Source organism: Salvelinus alpinus, chromosome 26, assembly GCF_045679555.1.
Source record: "Salvelinus alpinus chromosome 26, SLU_Salpinus.1, whole genome shotgun sequence".
Taxonomy (NCBI): domain Eukaryota; kingdom Metazoa; phylum Chordata; class Actinopteri; order Salmoniformes; family Salmonidae; genus Salvelinus; species Salvelinus alpinus.
In genome coordinates this window covers 22,864,965-22,890,105 of record NC_092111.1, presented here as the reverse complement: position 1 = coordinate 22,890,105, position 25,141 = coordinate 22,864,965, and the positions used below count along the sequence as shown (strand labels likewise).

At 42.9% G+C, this 25,141-nt stretch overlaps 1 protein-coding gene across 2 annotated transcripts in view; it reads left to right on the top strand.

The window, feature by feature from the left end:
• LOC139554954 (ATP-binding cassette sub-family F member 1-like) overlaps nucleotides 1-25,141 on the top strand; it is a 34,511-nt gene that overhangs the window by 8,439 nt on the left and 931 nt on the right. Inside the window, exons 7-23 of one of the 2 annotated variants that reach the window (XM_071368266.1) lie at nucleotides 5,611-5,667; nucleotides 7,573-7,665; nucleotides 9,552-9,620; nucleotides 11,363-11,437; nucleotides 11,557-11,652; nucleotides 13,289-13,411; nucleotides 14,945-15,131; nucleotides 15,293-15,432; nucleotides 15,672-15,820; nucleotides 21,756-21,839; nucleotides 21,989-22,113; nucleotides 22,288-22,400; nucleotides 22,506-22,680; nucleotides 22,755-22,829; nucleotides 22,927-22,997; nucleotides 24,627-24,828; nucleotides 24,916-25,053. In XM_071368266.1, the coding sequence (XP_071224367.1) occupies nucleotides 5,611-5,667; nucleotides 7,573-7,665; nucleotides 9,552-9,620; nucleotides 11,363-11,437; nucleotides 11,557-11,652; nucleotides 13,289-13,411; nucleotides 14,945-15,131; nucleotides 15,293-15,432; nucleotides 15,672-15,820; nucleotides 21,756-21,839; nucleotides 21,989-22,113; nucleotides 22,288-22,400; nucleotides 22,506-22,680; nucleotides 22,755-22,829; nucleotides 22,927-22,997; nucleotides 24,627-24,828; nucleotides 24,916-25,053 (1,972 nt within the window). The remainder of the gene's footprint in view (nucleotides 1-5,610; nucleotides 5,668-7,572; nucleotides 7,666-9,551; nucleotides 9,621-11,362; nucleotides 11,438-11,556; nucleotides 11,653-13,288; nucleotides 13,412-14,944; nucleotides 15,132-15,292; nucleotides 15,433-15,671; nucleotides 15,821-21,755; nucleotides 21,840-21,988; nucleotides 22,114-22,287; nucleotides 22,401-22,505; nucleotides 22,681-22,754; nucleotides 22,830-22,926; nucleotides 22,998-24,626; nucleotides 24,829-24,915; nucleotides 25,054-25,141) is intronic. The other variant, XM_071368268.1, reaches the window with a different exon arrangement.

The window sequence follows — 25,141 nt, the reverse complement described above, 5'->3', positions numbered from 1 at the left end:
CATATATGATGAACAGAGAGTAGCGTAAAAGAGGGGTTGGTGGATGGCGGGACACAATGCAGATAGCCCGGTTAGCCAATGTGCGGGAGCACTGGTTGGTCGGGCCAATTGAGGTAGTATGTACAGTCGTGGCCAAAAGTTTTGAGAATGATACAAATATTAATTTTCAGAAAGTCTGCTGCCTCAGTTTGTATGATGGCAATTTGCATATACTCCAGAATGTTATGAAGAGTGATCAGATGAATTGCAATTAATTGCAAAGTCCCTCTTTGCCATGCAAATGAACTGAATCCCCCAAAAAACATTTCCACTGCATTTCAGCCCTGCCACAAAAGGACCAGCTGACATCATGTCAGTGATTCTCTCGTTAACACAGGTGTGAGTATTGACGAGGACCAGGCTGGAGATCACTCTGTCATGCTGATTGAGTTCGAATAACAGACTGGAAGCTTCAAAAGGAGGGTGGTGCTTGGAATCATTGTTCTTCCTCTGTCAATCATGGTTACCTGCAAGGAAATTCGTGCCGTCATCATTGCTTTGCACAAAAAAGGCTTCACAGGCAAGGATATTGCTGCCAGTAAGATTGCACCTAAATCATTTATCGGATCATCAAGAACTTGAAGGAGAGCGGTTCAATTGTTGTGAAGAAGGCTTCAGGGCGCCAAAGAAAGTCCAGCAAGCGCCAGGACCATCTCCTAAAGTTAATTCAGCTGCGGGATCAGGGCACCACCAGTACAGAGCTTGCTCAGGAATGGCAGCAGGCAGCAGGTGAGTGCATCTGCACGCACAGTGAGGCGAAGACTTTTGGAGGATGGCCTGGTGTAACGAAGAGCATCAAAGAAGCCACTTCTCTCCAGGAAAAACATCAGGGACAGACTGATAATCTGCAAACGGTACAGGGATTGGACTGCTGAGGACTGGGGTAAAGTAATTTTCTCTGATGAATCCCCTTTCCGATTGTTTGGGGCATCCGGAAAAAAGCTTGTCCGGAGAAGACAAGGTGAGCGCTACCATCAGTCCTGTGTCATGCCAACAGTTAAGCATCCTGAGACCATTCATGTGTGGCATTGCTTCTCAGCCAAAGGAGTGGGCCCACTCACAATTTTGCCTAAGAACACAGCCATGAATGAAGAATGGTACCAACACATCCTCCGAGAGCAACTTCTCCCAACCATCCAGGAACAGTTTGGTTACGAACAATGCATTTTCCAGCATGATGGAGCACCTTGCCAGAAGGAAAAAGTGATAACTAAGTGGCTCGGGGAACAAAACATCGATATTTTGGGTCCATGGCCAGGAAACTCCCCAGACCTTAATCCCATTGAGAACTTGTGGTCAATCATCAAGTGGCGGGTGGACATACAAAACCCCACAAATTCTGACAAACTCCAAGCATTGATTATGCAAGAATGGGCTGCCATCAGTCAGGATGTGGCCTAGAAGTTAATTGACAGCATGCCAGGGCGGATTGCAGAGGTCTTGAAAAAGAATGGTCAACACTCCAAATATTGGCTCTTTGCATCAACTTCAAGTAATTGTCAATTAAAGCCTTTGACAGGTATGAAATGCTTGTAATTATACTTCAGTATTCCATAGTAACATCGGACAAAAATATCTAAACACTGAATCAGCAAACTTTGTGGAAATTAATATTTGTGTAATTCTCAAAACTTTTAGCTACAACTGTACATGAATGTATAGTTAAAGTGACTATGCATATATGATAAACCGAGAGGAGCAGCAGCGTAAAAGAGGGGTTGGGGGGGGCACAGAATGCAAATAGTCCGGGTAGTCATTTGATTACCTGTTCAGGAGTCTAATGGCTTGGGGGTAAAAACTATTGAGAAGCCTTTTTGTCCTAGACTTGGCACTCCGGTACCGCATGCCATGCGGTAGTAGAGAGAACAGTCTATGACTGGGGTGGCTGGGGTCTTTGGCAATTTTTAGGGCCTTCCTCTGACCGCCTGGTGTAGAGGTCCTGGATGGCAGGCAGCTTAGCCCCAGTTATGTACTGGGCCGTACGCACTACCCTCTGTAGTGCCTTGCGGTCGGAGGCCGAGGAATTGCCGTACCAGGCAGTGATGCAACCGGTCAGGATGCTCTCAATGTTGCAGCTGTAGAACCTTTTGAGGATCTCAGGACCCATGCCAAATCTTTTTAGTTTTCTGAGGGAGAATAGGCTTTTACATCCATATTCTTCGTTATTCCTACATAGGGCTGTTGCGGTCATGAAATTTTCTCAGCTGGTGATTGTCATGCAAATAACTGCCAGTCTCATGGTAAGTGACTGTTAATTAACATAAACATGTTTAGCATCTTCTGTCGTCCACACATAGCCTACAAGCTACTGATGCCGACCGTTGGAACATCTACATTTTAAAAAGTCTAATAAATCCATTTACTATAGCCTACACCATCACAATAAATCAATTTGTTTATTTTAGACGGGTCTAAAGAAACATGATATGAAGAAAATGTAGCCTATTTCAGAAGAGCATACTCTGAGTTGTCCTTATGTTAGGCCCTAATCTAGCCATACCATATGGCTGTGGGCTACACTAGTTCATTTAGCAGGCAAGATTTGCTTAGAATTCTGTGGCATTATTTTATAGTATGAAGAATACAATTGTACGTAGGAGAAAATATCCTTTCTATTTTATTCAGCTAACGATTTCCGAGGGAGTGCGCACATGCGACTTTTCTGTGTTGAGCAGAAGAAACAGGTCCTCCTATATGCTTAATTTAGGGTTATTTATGCAACTTTAGTTGTGATACAAACGTTGGGCTTTTTGCTTTGATTTTTAATACAGGCTGCATGATGCGACTCTAATGATGATTTGAAAAAGTTACATGAAAGGCATGAGCTCTGCACTGTTTCTTGCGCAGGCTGCACACACTTCATCAGTCTCTCATTCACAATTTGACAAGCATTTGATAATATACTCACCCATCAGACTATTCTTAATTGAATCTGGTCTTTTCGTGTAGCCTATGGGTGGAATCATTTTTGATTTAGAATGCCCCACAAAATAAAACGGTTAAGTTTTTAATATGTAAGCATAGGCAGCGCGTCCATAAGGCTAGGGGAAGTTATTCCCAAAGTAAATTGAATTAAATTGCCAAAATTATATAGCCTAATTAGCCTACTCATGTCTCTACAGAAACAAAATACATTGAAATAGGCTACTAAAGCATGATTTGGCCACAGTGGATCATTAGCTTCTTTAAAAAGAAAGTGGATTGTTTTAAATCGCATTGCCTTCAGTCGGAAGGAAAGGCAACGCACACAATTTGGGCAGATTGTTGAGTTGCGACTGTCTGAAATGTAGAGGGGCCAGGCATATCGCAATATTTCAAAATACTATCGCAGGGAAATATAGTTTGGGAAGCAAATTGTTATTGCTGTAAAGTGAAGACAAGTAAAATACTAATGTCTTTTTTTAGTTATCAAAATTCTCAACTTAATTGAGCGAACAACAGTATAGCCTATCTTATTGGCACCAGCGGAGAGCATCGGCAACATCCTTGGTGATTGCCTATATTCACCATTTATCATTGTTGGGTCAGTGTTACTTTTTTGGGGGAGTGGGGGACAGTTTCCTTCTCCAGTTTAGATGGACCTCATATTGTATTTGTCTCCCCTTCTCATAGGCCTATTATATGGACAACATTGTTTTTATTGATCTGTTTGTCAGTGTCAGCAGAGTAGGCTACCCTGTCATTTGCATAAAAAAAGATTCTGCTAATGTCTCCAGTCATAGGTCCTAAACGATATCCTAACCGCCATCGATAAGAAACAATACTGTGTAGCCGTATTCATTGATCTGGCCAAGGCTTTCGACTCTGTCAATCACCACATCCTCATCGGCAGACTCGATAGCCTTGGTTTCTCAAATGATTGCCTCGCCTGGTTCACCAACTACTTCTCTGATAGAGTTCAGTGTGTCAAATCGGAGGGCCTGTGTCTCTATGGGGGTGCCACAGGGTTCAATTCTTGGACCGACTCTCTTCTCTGTATACATCAATGATGTCGCTCTTGCTGCTGGTGATTCTCTGATCCACCTCTACGCAGATGTCACCATTCTGTATACTTCTGGCCCTTCTTTGGACACTGTGTTAACAACCCTCCAGACGAGCTTCAATGCCATACAACTCTCCTTCCGTGGCCTCTAATTGCTCTTAAATACAAGTAAAACTAAATGCATGCTCTTCAACCGATCGCTGCCTGCACCTGCCCGCCCGTCCAATATCACTACTCTGGACGGTTCTGACTTAGAATATGTAGACAACTACAAATATCTAGGTGTCTGGTTAGACTGTAAACTCTCCTTCCAGACTCACATCAAACATCTCCAATCCAAAGTTAAATCTAGAATTGGCTTCCTATTTCGCAACAAAGCATCCTTCACTCATGCTGCCAAACATACCCTTGTAAAACTGACCATCCTACCGATATATGTTCTTAGTTCTACATTTTTTGAAAGGAGCATGCTTATTTAAGATGGTGAGCAAATTACTTTTAAAGAACCACCAGGCATCCTCGACTGACGGGATGAGGTCAATATCCTTCTAGGATACCCGGCCAGGTCGATTAGAAAGGCCTGCTCGCAGAAGTGTTTTAGGGAGTGTTTGAGAGTGAAGAGGGGTTGTCATTTGACCTCGGACCCATAGCGGATGCAGGCAATGAGGCAGTGATCGCTGAGATCCTGAAAACAGCTGAGGTGTATTTGGAGGGCAAGTTGGTCAGGATAATATCTATGAGGGTTTACGGATTTAGGGTTGTACCTGGTGGGTTCATTGATAATTTGTGTGAGATTGAGGGCATCTAGCTTAGATTGTAGGACTGCTGGGGTGTTAAGCATATCCCAGTTTAGAATCCCAGAATGAACTCTGAAGATAGATGGGGGGGCAATCAATTCACATATGGTGTCCAGGTTACAACTGGGAGCTGAGGGGGGTCTATAACAGGTGGCAACAGTGAGAGATTTATTTCTGTAGAGATTAATTTTAAAAATTAGAAGCTCAAACTGTTTGAGCATAGACCTGGGAAGTAAGCCTGCAAAGTTCTGTCAATCTCTGCAGTAGATTGCAACTCCTCCCCCTTTGGCAGTTCTATCTTGATGGAAAATGTTGTTGTTGGGGATGGAAATCTCAGAAATCTCATTTGTGTTGATGTCAGTGTGATTAGAGGAGCAATACATCAGAGTGCAAGGCCATTAGCGACTGGCAGTTAGGAAGTTAAGTAGTCTACTAATGACCATTAGCAGCATCAGAGCGCAGTTTTGGAGAAGCCTAGTTACGGTGCCTAAACGGTCACGTGGAATTTGACTGCGGTCATGAGTCCTGACTGCCGGTGTGGCGGTAATACGGTCACCGTAACAGCCTTATTCCTACATCATTTCCTTTCATTGCATTTCATCTACATGTGTTGGACAAATTAGCATTGGCCAGAAATGTTGGGGCTTGCAAGGCACTTAGAATCGAATGATTTGAATCAAGCATGTCATTTTTCTTCATAACGACTTTGTGCTTTGGTGTAAGGACATCTCTAATATTAAGGAACTGGTGTATCTGTGTGTTTGTCTTTGCGTCTTTAATACTTTAACACAGGAGGTTGAGAAGGTGCATAAGGGCAAGAAAAAAGATAAGCCAAAACCGAAAGCCAAGGTGGGTGATGGAATGGATTTATTCTCCTACTACACACTCTTTCCCCCACCATCCCCCTCCCCCCATCCAACAGGGTTAATAACGGAAAGCAGCACATTTTAAATTGTTCACTAACACATTCCCCTCTCAATCTATTCCCTTTTATTTCACAACACTTTATTTAACTACTTTTCTCTTTCTCATAGACCTCATATCTGCAGATCTAACCCACTGAAATACTCAACACAATATACAGTGGGGAGAACAAGTATTTGATACACTGCCGATTTTGCAGGTTTTCCTACTTACAAAGCATGTAGAGGTCTGTAATTTTTATCATAGGTACACTTCAACTGTGAGAGACGGAATTTAAAACAAAAATCCAGAAAATCACATTGTATGATTTTTAAGTAATTAATTCGCATTTTATTGCATGACATAAGTATTTGATACATCAGAAAAGCAGAACTTAATATTTGGTACAGAAACCTTTGTTTGCAATTACAGAGATCATACGTTTCCTGTAGTTCTTGACTAGGTTTGCACACACTGCAGCAGGGATTTTGGCCCACTCCTCCCTACAGATCTTCTCCAGATCCTTCAGGTTTCGGGGCTGTCGCTGGGCAATACGGACTTTCAGCTCCCTCCAAAGATTTTCTATTGGGTTCAGGTCTGGAGACTGGCTAGGCCACTCCAGGACCTTGAGATGCTTCTTACGGAGCCACTCCTTAGTTGCCATGGCTGTGTGCTTCGTGTCGTTGTCATGCTGGAAGACCCAGCCACGACCCATCTTCAATGCTCTTACTGAGGGAAGGAGGTTGTTGGCCAAGATCTCGCGATACATGGCCCCATCCATCCTCCCCTCAATACGGTGCAGTCGTCCTGTCCCCTTTGCAGAAAAGCATCCCCAAAGAATGATGTTTCCACCTCCAAGCTTCACGGTTAGGATGGTGTTCTTGGGGTTGTACTAATCCTTCTTCTTCCTCCAAACACGGCGAGTGGAGTTTAGACCAAAATGCTCTATTAATGTCTCATCAGACCACATGACCTTCTCCAATTCCTCCTCTGGATCATCCAGATGGTCATTGGCAAACTTCAGACGGGCCTGGACATGCGCTGGCTTGAGCAGGGGGACCTTGCGTGCGCTGCAGGATTTTAATCCATGACGGCGTAGTGTGTTACTAATGGTTTTCTTTGAGACTGTGGTCCCAGCTCTCTTCAGGTCATTAACCAGGTCCTGCCGTGTAGTTCTGGGCTGATCCCTCACCTTCCTCATGATCATTGATGCCCCACGAGGTGAGATCTTGCATGGAGCCCCAGACCGAGGGTGATTGACCGTCATCTTGAACTTCTTCCATTTTCTAATAATTGCGCCAACAGTTGTTGCCTTCTCACCAAGCTGCTTACCTATTGTCCTGTAGCCCATCCCAGCCTTGTGCAGGTCTACAATTTTATCCCTGATGTCCTTACACAGCTCTCTGGTCTTGGCCATTGTGGAGAGGTTGGAGTCTGTTTGATTGAGTGGGTGGACAGGTGTCTTTTATACAGGTAACGAGTTCAAACAGGTGCAGTTAATACAGGTAATGAGTGGAGAACAGGAGGGCTTCTTAAAGAAAAACTAACAGGTCTGTGAGAGCCGGAATTCTTACTGGTTGGTAGGTGATCAAATACTTATGTCATGCAATAAAATGCGAATTAATTACTTAAAAATCATACAATGTGATTTTCTGGATTTTTGTTTTAAATTCCGTCTCTCACAGTTGAAGTGTACCTATGATAAAAATTACAGACCTCTACATGCTTTGTAAGTAGGAAAACCTGCAAAATCGGCAGTGTATCAAATACTTGTTCTCCCCACTGTAACTGTCTGATCTCACTTGTTCCCAGACATGGAGCCTCACTCTCCTTTTTCCTACATAAAACCAGGCTCCCTCCGATGATGAGGGAGAAAAGAAAGACGGGAATGAAAAGACAGCTGTGAAAAATAACAAGAAACCAGAGGCTAAACCAGCACCCAAGGTCAGGCTTTTGATAGGCTAAGCAATATAGTGAAAATTCCACGAAGCCTATCTAGTCATTTCAGATCTACTGGAGTATCTATGGAGTACAGAGTAGATCCTAGGGCTTGATTGATTTGGGATTCAGCATTATGTTGAACTAAATGAGACTCACTTTTTTATTATACAGTATATATTTATATATATATATATATATATATATACATACATACATACATACATACATACATACATAGTTGAAGTCGGAAGTTTACATACACTTATGTTGGAGTCTTTAAAACTCGTTTTTCAACCACTCCACAAATGTCTTGTTAACAAACTATAGTTTTGGCAAGTCGGTCAGGACATTTACTTTTTGCATGAAACAAGTCATTTTTCAACAATTGTTTACAGATAGATTATTTAACTTATATTTCACGATATCACAATTTCAGTGGGTCAGAAGTTTACATACACTAAGTTGACTGTGCCTTTAAACAGCTTGGAAAATTCCAGAAAATTATGTCATGGCTTTAGAAGCTTCTGATAGGCTAACTGACATCAATTGAGTCAATTGGAGGTGTACCTGTGGATGTATTTCAAGGCCTACCTTCAAACTCGGTGCCTCTTTGCTTGACATCATGGGAAAATCAAAAGAAATTAGCCAAGAACTAAGAAAAAAATTGTGGACCTCCACAAGTCTGGTTCATCCTTGGGAGCAATTTCCAAATGCGTGAAGGTACCATGTTCATCTGTACAAACAATAGTACGCAAGTATAAACACCATGGGACCACGCAGCCGTCATACCGCTTAGGAAGGAGACGCGTTCTGTGTCCTAGAGATGAACGTACTTTGCTGCGACAAGTGCAAATCAATCCCAGAACAACAGCAAAGGACCTTGTGAAGATGCTGGAGGAAACAGGTACAAAAGTATCTATATCCACAAGTAAAATTAGTCCTTTATCGACAACCTGAAAGGCCGCTCAGCAAGAAAGAAGCCACTGCTCCAAAACTGCCATAAAAAAGCCAGACGGTTTGCAACTGCAGATGGGGACAAAGATCGTACGTTTTGGAGAATTGTCCTCTGGTCTGATGAAACAAAAATAGAACTGTTTAGCCATAATGACCATCATTATGTTTGGAGGAGAAAGGGGAGGCTTGCAAGCCGAAGAACACCATCCCAACCGTGAAGCACGGGGGTGGCAGCATCATGTTGTGGGGGTGCTTTGTTGCAGGAGGGACTGGTGTACTTCACGAAATAGATGGCATCATGAGGGAGGAAAATTGTGGATATATTGAAGCAACATCTCAAGACATCCGTCAGGAAATTCATTCTTGGTCGCAAATGGGTCTTCCAAATGGACAATGACCCCAAGCATACTCCCAAAGTTGTGGCAAAATGGCTTAAGGACAACAAAGTCAAGGTATTGGAGTGGCCACCACAAAGCCCTGACCTCAATCCTATAGAAAATGTGTGGGCAGAACTGAAAAGGCGTGTGTGAGCAAGGAGGCCTACAAACCTGACTCAGTTACTCTAGCCCTGTCAGGAGGAATGGGCCAAAATTCACCCAACTTATTGTGGGAAGCTTGTGGAAGGCTACCCGCAACGTTTGACCCAAGTTGCACAATTTAAAGGCAATGCACCCAAATACTAATTGAGTGTATGTAAACTTCTGACCCACTGGGAATGTGATGAAAGAAATAAAAGCTGAAATAAATCATTCTCTCTATTATTCTGACATTTCACATTATTAATAATGTGGTGATCCTAACTGACCTAAGACAGGGAATTTTTACGAGGATTAAATGTCAGGAATTGTAATTGTGAATAACTGAGTTTAAATGTATTCGGCTAAGGTGTATGTACATTTCCAACTTCAAATGTATTATTTTTATTTTTTATTTAGGCAACTGAGGAGGATGAAGCGGAGGACGAGAAGCCTCAGCCAAAGAAAGGCAAGAAGGAACAGCCCAAGGTGAGTGATGAGCTCTAGTGGTAACGACACAAACTTTGTGTAAAACAGTTTTCCTTCTGGAATGTAGGGATGGCATTCTATAGGAAATGTAATGAGTTAGCAACATACAGTGCCTACATAAAGTATTCATACACCTTGACTTATTCCATGTTTTCTTATTATGGTGTGAATTTATAATGTTTAATCTCACACATCTACACACACTACCCTATAATGACAAGGTGAAACATGTTTTTAGACATTTTAGCTAATTTATTGAAAATGAAATATAGATATCTCACTTACATAATTATTCACACCCCTGAGTCAATACTTTGTTGAAGCACCTTTTGCAGTGATTACAGCTGTGAGTCTTTCTGGGTAAGTCTCCAAGAGCGTTCCACACCTGGATTTTGCAACAATTTGCCCATTATTCTTCAAGCTCTGTCAAGTTGGTTCTTGATCAATGAAAGACAACCATTTTCAGGTCTTGCCATAGATTTTCAAGTAGATTTAAGTTGAAACTGTAACTTGGTAAGCAACTCCAGTGTGGATTTGGCCTTGTGTTTTAGGTGATTGTCCTGCCGAAATGTGAATTTGTCTCCCAGTGTCTGGTGGAAAGCAGACTGAACCAGGTTTCCCTCTAGGATTTTGCCTGTACTTGGCTCCATTCGGTTTCTTTTTCTATCCTGAAAAACTCCCCAGTCCTTGCCGATTACAAGCATACCCATAACATGATGCAGCCACCAGTATGCTTGAAAATATAGAGAGATACTCAGTAATGTATTGGATTTGCCCAAACATAACACTTTGTATTCAGGATAAAAAAGTGAATGCTTTTCCACATTTTCTGCAGTATTACTTTAGTGCCTTGTTGCAGGATGCATGTTTTGGAATATTTTTGTTCTGTACATGCTTCTTTCTTTTTACTCTGTCAATTAGGTTAGTATTGTGGAGTAACTACGATGTTATTGATCCATCCTCAGTTTTCTCCTGTCACAGCCATTAAACTGTTTTAAAGTCACCATTGGCCTCATGGTGAAATCCCTGAGTGGTTTCCTTCCTCTCTGGCAATTTGGTTAGGAAGGAAGCCTGTATCTTTGTAATGACTGGGTGTATTGATACATCATCCGACGCGTAAATATCTTCACCATGCTCAAAGGGATATTCAATATCTGCTTTTTAATTTACCCATCTACCAATAGGTGCCTTTTGCAAGGAATTGGAAAACCTCCCTGGTCATTATGGTTGAATCTGTGTTTGAAATTCACTGCTCGACTGAGGGACCTAACAGATAATTGTATGTGTGGGGTACAGAGATGGGGTAGTCATTAAAAAATCATATTAAACACTATTGTTGCACACAGTCCATGCAACTTATCATGTGACTTGTTAAGCAAACTTTTACTCCTGAACTTATTTAGGCTTGCCGTAACAAAAGGGGTTAAATACTTATTGACTCATGACATTTCAGCTTTACATTGTTTTCATTAATTTGACATTGGTATTATGTGTAGGCCAGTGACCCAAAATCTCAATTTAATCCATTTTAAATTCAGGATGTAACAACATTTTGAAAAAGTCAAGGGGTGTGAATACTTTCTGAATGCACTGTACTGTGTGACTAAGTCTGAATATCCACACCTGTAAACTATCTTGGCCAATATAATGCATGACCACGGTATGTGGGTCACAGTAGCACTTTATCTCTTGTCAGGGTAGTTTCTGTATTACCATAATGCTGTGTTACTTGTCCCATTCAGAGGATGAACAAACCTGCTCGCCCTCCGCGCAGCGAAGATGAAGAGGCTGAAGACGACGAAGATGACACAATGAAGGTGTGTGTTTATCGTCTAATCTGAGTCTGCTGTATGGAAAGGTCATACATGGCATGTAGAACCACCTTAGAACGTCTAACTCACTGTCTCTCCCTCTGTCTGCATCCCTCTACTGTCAGTGTGCTGAAGACGTGATAGCAGAGCAGGAGCAGGAGGAAGGTGACGACCCCTTTGCCAACATGAGCAAGAAGGAGAAGAAGAAGAAAAAGAAAATGGTAACAGTACCAATCAAAGTTTTAGAACACCTACTCATTCCAGGGTTTTCTTTATTTTTACTATTTTATACATTGTAGAATAATAGTGAAGACATCTAAACTATGAAATGACACACATGGAATCATGTAGTAACCAAAAAAGTGTTAAACAAATCAAAATATATTTTAGATTCTTCATAGTGGCCACCCTTTGCATTGATGACAGATTTGTACACGCTTGGCATTCTCTCAACCTGCTTCATGAGGTAGTCACCTGGAATTCATTTAAATTAACAGGTGTGCCTAGTTAAAAGTTAAATAGTGGAATTTCTTTCCTTAATGCGTTTGAGCCAATCAGTCGTGTTGTGACAAGGTATACAGAAGATAGCCCTATTTGATAGACCAAGTCCATATTATGGCAAGAACAGCTCAAATAAGCAAAGAGAAACGACAGTCCATCATTACTTTAAGACACGAAGGTCAGTCAATCCGGAAAATTTCAAGAACTTTGAAAGTGCAGTCACAAAAACCATCAAGCGCTATGATGAAACTGGCTCTCATGAGGACCGCCACAGGAAAGGAAGACTGAGAGTTACCGTTGCTGCAGAGGATAAGTTCATTAGTTACCAGCCTCAGAAATCGGCATAAAACTGCACCTCGAATTGCAGCACCAATAAATGCTTCCGAGTTCAAGTAACAGACACACCAACTGTTCAGAGGAGACTACGTGAATGAGGCCTTCATGGTCGAATTGCTGCAAAGAAACCACTACTAAGGGACACCAATAAGAAGAGACTTGCTTGGGCCAAGAAACACAAGCAATGGACATTAGACCGGTGGAAATCTGTCCTTTGGTCTGGTTCCAACCACCGTGTCTTTTTGAGACACCCGAGTAGGTGAACGGATTATCTCCGCATGTGTGGTACCCACTGTGAAGCATGGAGGAGGTGTGATGGTGTAGAGGTCCTTTGCTGGTGACATTATTTGTGATTTATTTAGAATTCAAGGCACACTTTACCAGCATGGCTACCACAGCATTCTGCAGCGATACGCCATCCCATCTGGTTTGGGCTTAGTGGGACCATCATTTGTTTTTCAACAGGACAATGACCCAAAACACACCTCCAGGCTGTGTAAGGGCTACTTGACCAAGGAGAGTGATGGAGTGCTGCATCAGATGACCTGGCCTCCACAATCACCCGACCTCAACCAAATTGAGATGGTTTGTGATGAGTTGGACCGCAGAGTGAAGGAAAAGCAGCCAACAAGTGCTCAGCATGTGTGTGAACTCCTTCAAGACTGCTGGAAAAGCATTCCGGGTGACTACCTCATTGAGAGAATGCCAAGAGTGTGCAAAGCTGTCATCAAGGCAAAGGGTGGTTACTTTGAATAATCTAAAATATATCTTATATTTGTTTAATACTTTTTTGGTTACTACATGATTCCATATGTGTTATTTCATAGTTTTGATGTTTTCACTATTATTCTACAATGTAGAAAATAGTCAAAATAAAGACAAACCTTCAAATGAGTAGGTGTGTCCAAACTTTTGACTGGTACTGTATATTCTCTACAAATATTGACCTTTTGAGCGCCTTTGGGCCAAACCAGAGACAGAAGAATTTTATTAATTGGAAGTGTGTGGCTGTGTTTCTAGATTGAGTATGAGAAGCAGGTAGCCAGTATGCGTGCTGCCAACGCCATTGAGGGAGACTTCTCCGTGTCCCAGGCTGAGTTGTCTTCCAGACAGGCCATGCTGGAGAACGCATCAGATATCAAGGTGACCTGACCCTCTCAACTCTTCTAGTGTTTTTTTTATTCGGAAGAATTGCGAGAACTACATAGAACCTAGTTATTTTACTGAAGATAAACTCAATAGGACTCGACTCAATCGACACACATCTCTCTATCTTTCTCTTATATTATATTACACAGGCACAAACAAAGTATGTAGACACCCCTTCAAATTAGTGGATTCGGCTATTTCAACCACACCCGTTGCTGACAGGTGTATAAAATCGAGCACATAGCCATGCAATCTTCATAGACAAACATTGACAGTAGAATGGCCCGTACTGAAGAGTTCAGTGAATTTCTACGTGGCACAGTCATAGGATGCCACCTTTCCAACAAGTCAGTTCGTCAAATTTCTGCCCTGCTCGAGCTGTCATGGTCAACTGTAAGTGCTGTTATTGTGAATTGGAAACGTTTAGCCGCAACAATGGCTCAGCCGCGAAGTGGTAGTCCACACAAGCTCACAGAACGGGACTGCCGAGTGCTGAAGCGCGTAACGCATAAAAATTATCTGGAACCAACGTCAGCACAAGAACTGTGCGTTGGGAGCTTCATGAAATGGGTTTCCATGGCCGAGCAGCTGCACCCAAGCCTAAGATCACCATGCGCAATGACAAGTGTCGGCTGGAGTGGTGTAAAGCTCGCCGCCATTGGACTCTGGAGCAGTGGAAATGCGTTCTCTGGAGAGATGAATCACGCTGGAGTAAGCTGGATTTGGAGAAAGCTACCTGCCCCAATGCATAGTGCCAACTTTAAAGTTTGGTGGAGGTGGAATAATGGTCTGGGGCTGTTTTTCATGGTTCGGGCTAGGCCCCTTAGTTCCAGTGATGGGAAATCTTAATGCTACAGCATAAAATGACGTTCTGGACGATTCTGTGCTTTCAACTTTGTGGCAACAGTTTGGGGAACTTCCTGTTTCAGCATGACAGTGCCCCTGTGCACAAAGCGAGGTCCATACAGAAATAGTTTGTCGAGATCGATGTGGAAGGACTGGACTGCGCAGAGCCCTGAGCTCAACTCCATCGAACACCTTTGGGAGCCAGGCCTAATCACCCAACATCAGTGCCTCACCTCAGTAATGCTCTTGTGGCTGAATGGAAGCAAGTCCCTGCAGCAATGTTCCAACATCTAGTGGAAAGCCTTCCTGGAAGAGTGGAAGCTGTTATAGCAGCAAGGAGGGGACCAACTTAATGCCCGTGATTTTGGAGTAAGATGTTTGACATGCAGGTGTCCACATACTTTTGGTCATGTAGTGTAACATCTTATCACACACAAGAAGAATGGTTGTACGGACGAGGATGGTTGTTGGGATTCATCAAATGGCTGAATGTCTATGTAACTGAAACATTGCACTTTATGTATTAAATGTTTATTTGTAAGCACACAGTGTGAGTATGAGGTGGTAGTCCCTTCAACCATTCCTTACTGAATGTCAATTGGGAAGCCCTAAAGTTCTGAGTGTCAGAGTTCACCTGTGGTGGTTTCAGTGTTTTAATGTGCTGCTCTTTGTTTCATCCAGCTGGAGAGGTTCAGTATATCAGCTCACGGGAAAGAGCTGTTTGTCAATGCAGACCTCCTGGTGGTGGCAGGAAGACGCTACGGTCTGGTTGGACCTAACGGGAAGGGGAAGACCACGCTTCTGAAACATATCGCCAACAGAGCTCTCAGTATCCCTCCTAACATTGATGTGCTGCTCTGTGAGCAAGGTATGTCACCTGTCCTCTGAAGAACCCCCCCATCATACCTTTCTTTCTGTCTCCTTCCCTTATCCTCTCTCTCTACCCCCCCTCTCTCTCTACACCCCTCACTTCACCCCCACCGTCTTTTCTCCCTTTAACACCCTGTCATGCTCTCCATATCTCCATAGAGGTGATGGCGGATGACACCCCAGCGGTCCAGGCTGTGTTGAAGGCAGACACCAGGCGTCTGAAGCTCCTAGAGGAGGAGAGACAGTTGCAGGCTCTGCTGGAGAAAGGAGAAGACAGTGTGGCTGAGAGACTGGACAAGGTATGGGGAAGCATCAAAATTGAACCCTAATACATTCTTAGATCTGCCAGGCAAAATATCCACTTCCTAATTGCTATGATAGTCTATTGAATACAGGGCTGGGGTCAGGTTTTCATTCAGACTGTGGTAACAGGAAAAAGAGAGCCATGGTCTCTTAACCTGCATTCAGATAGTAATGTAATATCTGTCAATCGACTAAACCACCGCATGTGTACATATTGTGCGTCTGTCTCAACCAGGTCTATGAGGAGTTGAGGATCATCGGGGCAGCAGCAGCGGAGGCTAAAGCCCGTCGTATCCTGGCTGGTCTCTCCTTCACCCCAGAGATGCAGAACAGAGCTACCAAGAAGTTCTCTGGAGGCTGGAGGATGAGAGTCTCACTAGCCAGGTACAGTTTTTTTCTGAATTCCAAGTACAGGTGTAGGATCTAAATTCGATCACTCTTTTGTTGCTGAGAATTTACAGGAAATGCAGATGAGTTTCATGATTCAAATAAATTAATTAAAAACCCACACTAACACACGGTTATATTAACAGTATTGTGCTTTTCATGTAACCTACTTTGGCCAGCTAATAACCTAACCACCAATCAAGCAACCCTATGGACTTAAAGTTCAAATTATTTGATTTAACCAGGAAGGGCTCATGGAGATTTAAAATCTCTTTTTCAATAGCGTCCTGGCCAAGATGGGCAGCACCAAGTCATTACACAACTAGACAGACATGAAAAACTACAGGTAATCTAGTAAAAAAATTAAAAATAATTCACAAGAGCATAACAAAATCATAAAACAGCAAATTAAAAACATTGACAGGTGAGGGAATCAGCCGAAAAAATCCTTCATCAATTATTTAAAAACACCAATAGGGACAAGTTCTTCCAGTTTAAAAAGGATTTTGTAAGGCGTTCCAAGCCGATGGCGCAGAGTACATAAAAGCCCTTTCACCAAATTCAGTTCGGACATCTGGAACAGTTAGCAGGATAGTCCTGTGAACGAAGAGAGTGCCAACCACATTTCTGTAAAATAAAAATGCCCAAATAAAATGGTAGTAAACCCAAAATGCCTTTGTAAATAAAAGTATATACCAGTGACTGAGCCTACGAGTGACTAGAGAAGGCCAGCCAACCCTGGTATATAAAGTGCAGTGGTGCGTAAGTGTTTTGCCGTTTAAAATAAATCTCAATGCTTCATGGTAAAGGGTGTCAATTGATCTCAACCACTGAGCGGAAGCATTTATTTATAAAATATCCCCGTAGTCTAGTATAGATATAAATGTAGCTGATACTAGCCTCCTGGCTTCAAAATAAAAACAGGCCATATTCCTAAAATAAAATCCCAGCATTTTTTGTAAGTTATTGAATATGCAATTTAAAAGAGGCCGTCATCAATAAAAATTCCAAGATATTTATATGCGGTTACAGTCTCAATCTCATTGCCCTGACAGGCAGTAATAGGTGAAAGGTTCAGAGGTCTATTTCTTGTTTTAGAAAACACCATTAGTTTAGTTTTGTCAGTATTGAGGATAAGATTCAATTGACACAATGTATGTTGAACAGTATAAAAAGGTTCTGGATAGCTTTTGTGAGAGACGAGGCGCAACAATAAATAACAGTATCATCAGCATAAAAATTAAGTGCCGCATTTTGCTAATTTTTGTCTTAAATTATTTATATAAATAGTGAATAAGAGGGCACCAAGTACAGAGCCTTGGGGCACACATTTCAGACAGAACATTTAAGACATGAGCCCATCAAATTGAGTGCACTGAGTTCTATCAGACAGATAGTTAGCAAACCATGCAACTGCATGCTCCGAAAGACCTATGCTCAACAATCTCTGCCTCAGTATAGCATGATCAACTGTAACTAAAGCCTTAGAGATCAATAAAAAGTGAGAGAGAGTGCTGTTTTTTTTGTTAAGGGCTTCAGTGATATCATTTAAAACCTTCATGGCTGCTGTAATTGTGCTATGCTTCTTCCTGAAGCCCGATTTGGTACATTGATAAAATAGAGTTAGTATATAAAAACTATTTTAGCTGTTCACTAACAAGGGTTTCAAGTATTTTCGTCAGAGGTGACAGCTTTTGAGATTGGCCTATAATTATTTAAGAGTTGGATCTCCCCCTTTTAAAAGTGGTAGGACAAATGCTGATTTCCAGATCTTTGGAATTTCATTACATTCCAGGATTAGATTGAACAGATATGTAAGTGGTTCACCAATGAAGTCGGCTGCCAGTTTTAAAAAGCAGGGATCAAGAAGATCAGGACCTGCAGGCTTTCTCTGATCTGAGGATTTCAGGGCTTTATGTACCTCCTGCACTCAGAATAGCAAAAGCTCAAACTTTGACCAGCTCTCACAGGTTCATCCACACATGGTTGTACAGAGACAGAGGACACTGGTTCATCCACACAGGGTTGTACAGAGACAGAGGACACTGAATCAAACATTCTACCAGATGATACAAAGTGCTCATTGATACAATTCAGCATGTCAGTTTTGTCATATACAGCAACAGAGTCCTTCAATTTACATAACGGTAATTCATTGACATTACTGTTACCAGACAAACTTAATTAATAGCCTTCCAAAATGTTCTAGGGTCATTCGGGTTATCAGTGGTAACAGACATAAAATATTCACACTTGGCCTTCCTGGGAAGAAATAACACTTGGCTGCCTAAAAACAAGCCAATCAGCATCAGAACATGATTTCCTTGCTCAGGCTAGATTACGGTCGTGAATAATACAAGACAGCTCAGACGAAAACCATGCATTATCACACCATTTAACCCTGAACCTGTGGAATGGGGCATGTTTGTTTACTATTTGGAGAATAGAATTTCATGAAAGAATTTCCAGTTTCCACATCAGAAATAAGCTCAATCTGCTCCAGTCAAAATAAAACAAATCATGAAGGAAAGCCTGCTCAATAAAACTCTTGAAGTTTGTCTTAGTAACCTTAGTATTTCTAACAGCAACAACAGCACAATGGTCACTTGAATCATTACAATAAACACCAACAGCAGAATATTTATGTGGACCATTTGTCAATATCTAATCAATCAGGGTAGAGTTATCTGGACATTTGGGTGGGTGGGTGAGTTAATCAACTGGGTAAGAGTCATAGAATTAAATACATCATCATCTTCTTACATCAGCTGATATCTCAAAGTGCTGTACAGAAACCCAGCCTAAAACCCCAAACAGCAAGCAATGCAGGTGTAGAAGCACGGTGGCTAGGAAAAACTCCCTAGAAAGGCCAAAACCTAGGAAGAAACCTAGAGAGGAACCAGGCTATGAGGGGTGGCCAGTCCTCTTCTGGCTGTGCCGGGTGGAGATTATAACAGAACATGGCCAAGATGTTCAAATGTTCATAAATGACCAGCATGGTCAAATAATAATAATCACAGTAGTTGTCGAGGGTGCAACAAGTCAGAACCTCAGGAGTAAATGTCAGTTGGCTTTTCATAGCCGATCATTGAGAGTATCTCTACCGCTCCTGCTGTCTCTAGAGAGTTGAAAACAGCAGGTCTGGGACAGGTAGCACGTCCGGTGAACAGGTCAGGGTTCCATAGCCGCAGGCAGAACAGTTGAAACTGGAGCAGCAGCACGGCCAAGTGGACTGGGGACAGCAAGGAGTCATCATGCCAGGTAGTCCTGAGGCATTGTCCTAGGGCTCAGGTCCTCTGAGAGAGAGAAAGAAAGAGAGAATTAGAGAGAGCATACTTGAATTCACACAGGACACCGGATAAGACAGAAGTACTTCAGATATAACAGACTGACCCTAGCCCCCCGACACATAAACTACTGCAGCATAAATACTGAAGGCTGAGACAGGAGGGGTCAGGAGACACTGTGGCCCCGTCCGATGATACCCCCGGACAGGGCCAAACAGGCAGGATATAACCCCACCCACTTTGCCAAAATTACAATACATTTTAAAATTAAAAACTGACCATCCTACCGATCCTCGGCTTCGGCGATGTCATTTACAAAATAGCCTCCAATACCCTACTCAATAAATTGGATGCAGTCTATTACAGTGCCATCCGTTTTGTCACCAAAGCCCCATATACTACCCACCACTGCGACCTGTACGCTCTCGTTGGCTGGCCCTCGCTTCATACTCGTCGCCAAACCCACTGGCTCCAGGTCATCTACAAGACCCAGCTAGGTAAAGTCCCACCTTATCTCAGCTCGCTGGTCACCATAGCAGCACCCACCTGTACCACGCGCTCCAGCAGGTATATCTCTCTGGTCACCCCCAAAACAAATTCTTCCTTTTCTGCCTGTCCTTCCAGTTCTCTGCTGCCAATGACTGGAACGAATTACAAAAATCTCTGAAACTGGAAACACTTATCTCCCTCACTAGCTTTAAGCACCAGCTGTCAGAGCAGCTCACAGATTACTGCACCTGTACATAGCCCATCTATAATTTAGCCCAAACAACTACCTCTCCCCCTACTGTATTTATTTATTTAGCTCCTTTGCACCCCATTATTTCTATCTCTACTTTGCACATTCTTCCACTGCAAATCTACCATTCCAGTGTTTTACTTGCTATATTGTATTTACTTCACCACCATGGCCTTTTTTTGCCTTTACCTCACCTCACCTCATTTGCTCACATTGTATATAGACTTATTTTTCTACTGTATTATTGACTGTATGTTTGTTTTACTCCATGTGTAACTCTGTTGTTGTATGTGTCGAACTGCTTTGCTTTATCTTGGCCAGGTCGCAATTGTAAATGAGAGCTTGTTCTCAACTTTGCCTACCTGGTTAAATAAAGGTGAAATAAATGAAAAACCAACACCAGTTGAGATCACCAATCAAGATAATTACACTGTAAAGAAGTTTAGACATAAGGTTCATCAGAGAAGAAAATGCATCACCGAGAGCAGGGGGGGGGGGGGGGTCTTTAACAGCCAATTACAGTTATAAAGAGACCCTTTGAATTCTCAAGATTCAAAGCAAGAAATTCCAACTGTTTCCAAATAGTTTCAGACTTTGCCACACATACAGGGAATTTAGTCTTTACATATATAGCCAAACCCCCACCTTAACTTGATCAGTGCAATACACATTGTAACCATTTTTACAAATATCCTTATCAAGAACAGACTTGCTGAGCCAGGTTTCAGGAAACACAATTGCATCAGTTGATTTAGCCCAAATCCTAACCCCAACAATTTGACAACAGTACATTTAAATGAAAAATACCAAAACCAGATCTTGATTTAAAATCAAAGGGGGTTTGGAGACATTGCATATCAGGGCCAGGGTTAAGTTGCATGTTACCTGATATCAACAAAAGAAGAATAACTAGGCACCTCTGTTTAATAACCTTGCAAGGCTTCTCTGTTTTTAAGAGACCTACTGCAAGCTAATTCTACAAGTGAGTTTCCAGACAGTACAAAACAGTCATTTAAAAACATTAGACTTTGGTAGTGACACAAGTTCTTACTGTTCACATCATGCCCCAAATGCATTGGCACTTGGACAGTGGGCCGAGTGAAAGAGCGAGTTCCCGCAGACAAAATGTCTAATGGACGGGAGCACATTGTCAGATGTACTCACCCAGCGACAATGTTATTTTTCTCGAGTTCAGTAAAGTCAGTGCACAAAGCAATACCACAAATTGTAATTTTCTGAGAGCTGTAAGAAATAGAGGCCAAGGTAAGGTGAGAGAGGGCCTGTGTGTATGGGGGTCGATTGAGAGAAGGGCTTGGGGATTGTTGAGCTGCCTCTGACAGCCAGGCGGAGAGCGAAGAGGAGCAGCTTGGACAAGACACTCTGCAGAGGGAAAGTTGAGGATAGAACCCAGGCCAGCCAGAGAGAGGGTTACTTTGGTAAACTTTAAGTGAAGAAGTGCAAATAACCGCGATCTTTACACCAGCAAAACGAAATAGTTTGCAATACACAAGGAAATTGTAGATTTGTTCCATCATTAATTAATAGGTTATTAGTAGGTTAAAAACTACTAGTCACAGACAACGACTTGACATGTTGCCATCTTGGATTTTTCTGTTAAAATATAGGTCAAATTAAGCTCATATCCGTTGACCCCTTATCCCTCCCAAGGCAATTCTATACATCTGAAAGGATTTGATTTTGAGGTTTTAGCAATATGGGAATTTCTTCAATTGTTTTTTCTTCAGCTACTTCTGCAGGTCAAGTCGAACGTAATTCAAAGTGCATTTTTACGAAGTCACTTTTACAGAGAATAAAAATGAAAGAAAGTATAACGTAGATAAAAACAGCAGAAATAAAAACAGCAGTGAAAATGAATTCTAAGCTTCCATTGGCTCTCTCCTACCAGAGCTCTGTTCATGGAGCCCACCCTGCTGATGCTGGATGAGCCCACCAACCATCTTGACCTCAACGCTGTCATCTGGCTCAACAAGTAAGGGCACACCACACGCAGCCTTTTACTTAAATATAATTTATTTCACAGGGCCACACAACATGCAGCTGCTTACTCAGTGGGTCTCCTTTCTGCCCTGGATCTGTGAATGATACCACTGCAGTGGCTAATATGTTAATCTCTCCTAGCTACCTTCAGGGCTGGAAGAAGACTCTCCTCATCGTGTCTCACGACCAGAGTTTCCTGGACGATGTGTGTACTGACATAGTTCACCTGGACAACCAGAAACTTTACTACTACAGAGGGAACTACCGTGAGTTTATTAGCGATGTACATTCTTTCTCCTACCCCACAAACAACACATAAAAAAACAAATGTATATGACTAGTTCTATACACATTTACATTTAGCAGGAGCTCTTATCCAGAGCCACTTGCAGTTAGATCCATGTTCTATAGATTGAAGCTTCTCTCTCTCCGTTTCTCAGTGACGTTTAAGAAGATGTACGTTCAGAAGCAGAAGGAGCTTCAGAAACAGTACGACAAACAGGAGAAGAAGCTCAAAGATCTTAAGGCTGGAGGGAAGTCCACCAAACAGGCCGTGAGTACAGTACAACTACCTCCGTTTAGACATGGTTCTACTTGGATCTGTCTCTCTATGTACTTCTCCTATCATCTACTGTTTTCTGTCTCTCTCTCTCTCTAGGAGAAGCAGACTAAGGAAGCCTTGACCAGGAAGCAAGCAAAGGGAAAGAAAAAGGGAGGAGTGGAGGAGGAGAGTCAGGAAGCTACGGAGTTGCTCAAACGACCCAAAGAGTACACTGTCAAATTCACCTTCCCCAACCCCCCTTCTCTCTCTCCTCCCATCCTCGGACTGCACAGTGAGTTCTCCCTCTTTTTCCCCTCTTCCTCTGACTTTTTGTATATCCCTGTTTAACCCTCTGCTCTGTCTCAGGTGTAGACTTTTCCTTTGAGGGACACAAACCCCTCTTCAAGAATGTGGACTTTGGTATCGACATGGAGACTAGAAGTAAGTAGAAATCCTTTCTGTTTGCATACCTGCGACACGTTGGACTTTCTGGTCATTAGCCTCCATACTATAGCTTAGCTCTTTTTTCCTTGTTCAGTTTGTATAGTTGGACCGAATGGAGTTGGGAAGAGTACCCTACTACTACTTCTCACGGGCAGGTTAAATCCAGTAAGTTTCCCTTCAAACAAAAACAACACATATGATCTATATATACACTGCTCAAAAAAATAAAGGGAACACTAAAATAACACATCCTAGATCTGAATGAATGAAATATTCTTATTAAATACTTTTTTCTTTACATAGTTGAATGTGCTGACAACAAAATCATCAATGGAAATCAAATTTATCAACCCATGGAGGTCTGGATTTGGAGTCACACTCAAAATTAAAGTGGAAAACAACACTACAGGCTGATCCAACTTTGATGTAATGTCCTTAAAACAAGTCAAAATGAGGCTCAGTAGTGTGTGTGGCCTCCACGTGCCTGTATGACCTCCCTACAACGCCTGGGCATGCTCCTGATGAGGTGGCGGATGGTCTCCTGAGGGATCTCCTCCCAGACCTTGACTAAAGCATCCGCCAACTCCTGGACAGTCTGGTGCAACGTGGCTTTGGTGGATGGAGCAAGACATGATGTCCCAGATGTGCTCAATTGGATTCAGGTCTGGGGAACGGGCGGGCCAGTCCTTAGCATCAATGCCTTCCACTTGCAGGAACTGCTGACACACTCCAGCCACATGAGGTCTAGCATTGTCTTGCATTAGGAGGAACCCAGGGCCAACCGCACCAGCATATGAACTCACAAGGGGTCTGAGGATCTCATCTCGGTACCTAATGGCAGTCAGGCTACCTCTGGCGAGCACATGGAGGGCTGTGCGGCCCCCCAAAGAAATGCCACCCCACACCATGACTGACCCACCGCCAAACCGGTCATGCTGGAGGATGTTGCAGGCAGCAGAACGTTCTCCACGGCGTCTCCAGACTCTGTCACGTGCTCAGTGTGAACCTGCTTTCATCTGTGAAGAGCACAGGGCGCCAGTGGCGAATTTGCCAATCTTGGTGTTCTCTGGCAAATGCCAAATGTCCTGCACGGTGTTGGGCTGTAAGCACAACCCCCACCTGTGGACGTCGGGCCCTCATACCACCCTCATGGAGTCTGTTTCTGACCGTTTGAGCAGACACATGCACATTTGCAGGGCTCTGGCAGTGCTCCTCCTGATCCTCCTTGCACAAAGGCGGAGGTAGCGGTCCTGCTGCTGGGTTGTTGCCCTCCTACGGCCTCCTCCACGTCTCCTGATGTACTGGCCTGTCTCCTGGTAGCGCCTCCATGCTCTGGACACTACGCTGACAGACACAGCAAACCTTCTTGCCACAGCTCGCATTGATGTGCCATCCTGGATGAGCTGCACTACCTGAGCCACTTGTGTGGGTTGTAGACTCCGTCTCATGCTACCACTAGAGTGAAAGCACCGCCAGCATTCAAAAGTGACCAAAACATCAGCCAGGAAGCATAGGAACTGAGAAGTGGTCTGTGGTCTCCACCTGCAGAACCACTCCTTTATTGGGGGTGTCTTGCTAATTGCCTACAGCATGTGAAATTTATTCTCAATCAGTGTTGCTTCCTAAGTGGACAGTTTGATTTCACAGAAGTGTGATTGACTTGGAGTTACATTGTGTTGTTTAAGTGTTCCCTTTATTTTTTTGAGCAGTATATATATATATACAAATACAGCACCTGTTTGTGCACTGATGGATGTAACTGTCAAGCTAAATGTGTGTTGATTTGCCTTTCAGTCCAAGGGGGAGATGAGAAAGAACCATCGGCTGAAGGTGGGCTTCTTCAACCAACAGTATGCTGACCAGCTGAACATGGAGGAGGCAGCTACAGAGTACCTCCAGAGGAACTTCAACCTGCCCTACCAGGACAGCAGGAAGTGTCTGGGCCGCTTCGGACTGGAGAGCCACGCACACACCATCCAGATCTCCAAATTATCAGGTTAGGATTAGAAACATGCGCGCACACACACAGTGTGTGTGTCGATCTGTTCTTCTAAATGTCTTCTCGCTGTTCCTCTCCATCCAGGTGGTCAGAAAGCCAGAGTGGTGTTCGCTGAGCTGGCCTGTCGGCAACCTGACGTTCTCATCCTGGATGAGCCTACTAACAACCTGGACATTGAGTCGATCGATGCCTTATCAGAAGCTATCAACGAGTACAAAGGAGGTATGAACACAGTTATGAGGCTGTTAATGTTTATTTTTCTTAAAATGTAGGATCAGAAAGTAGCCTCTGAAATTGGTGTAGTGATGGC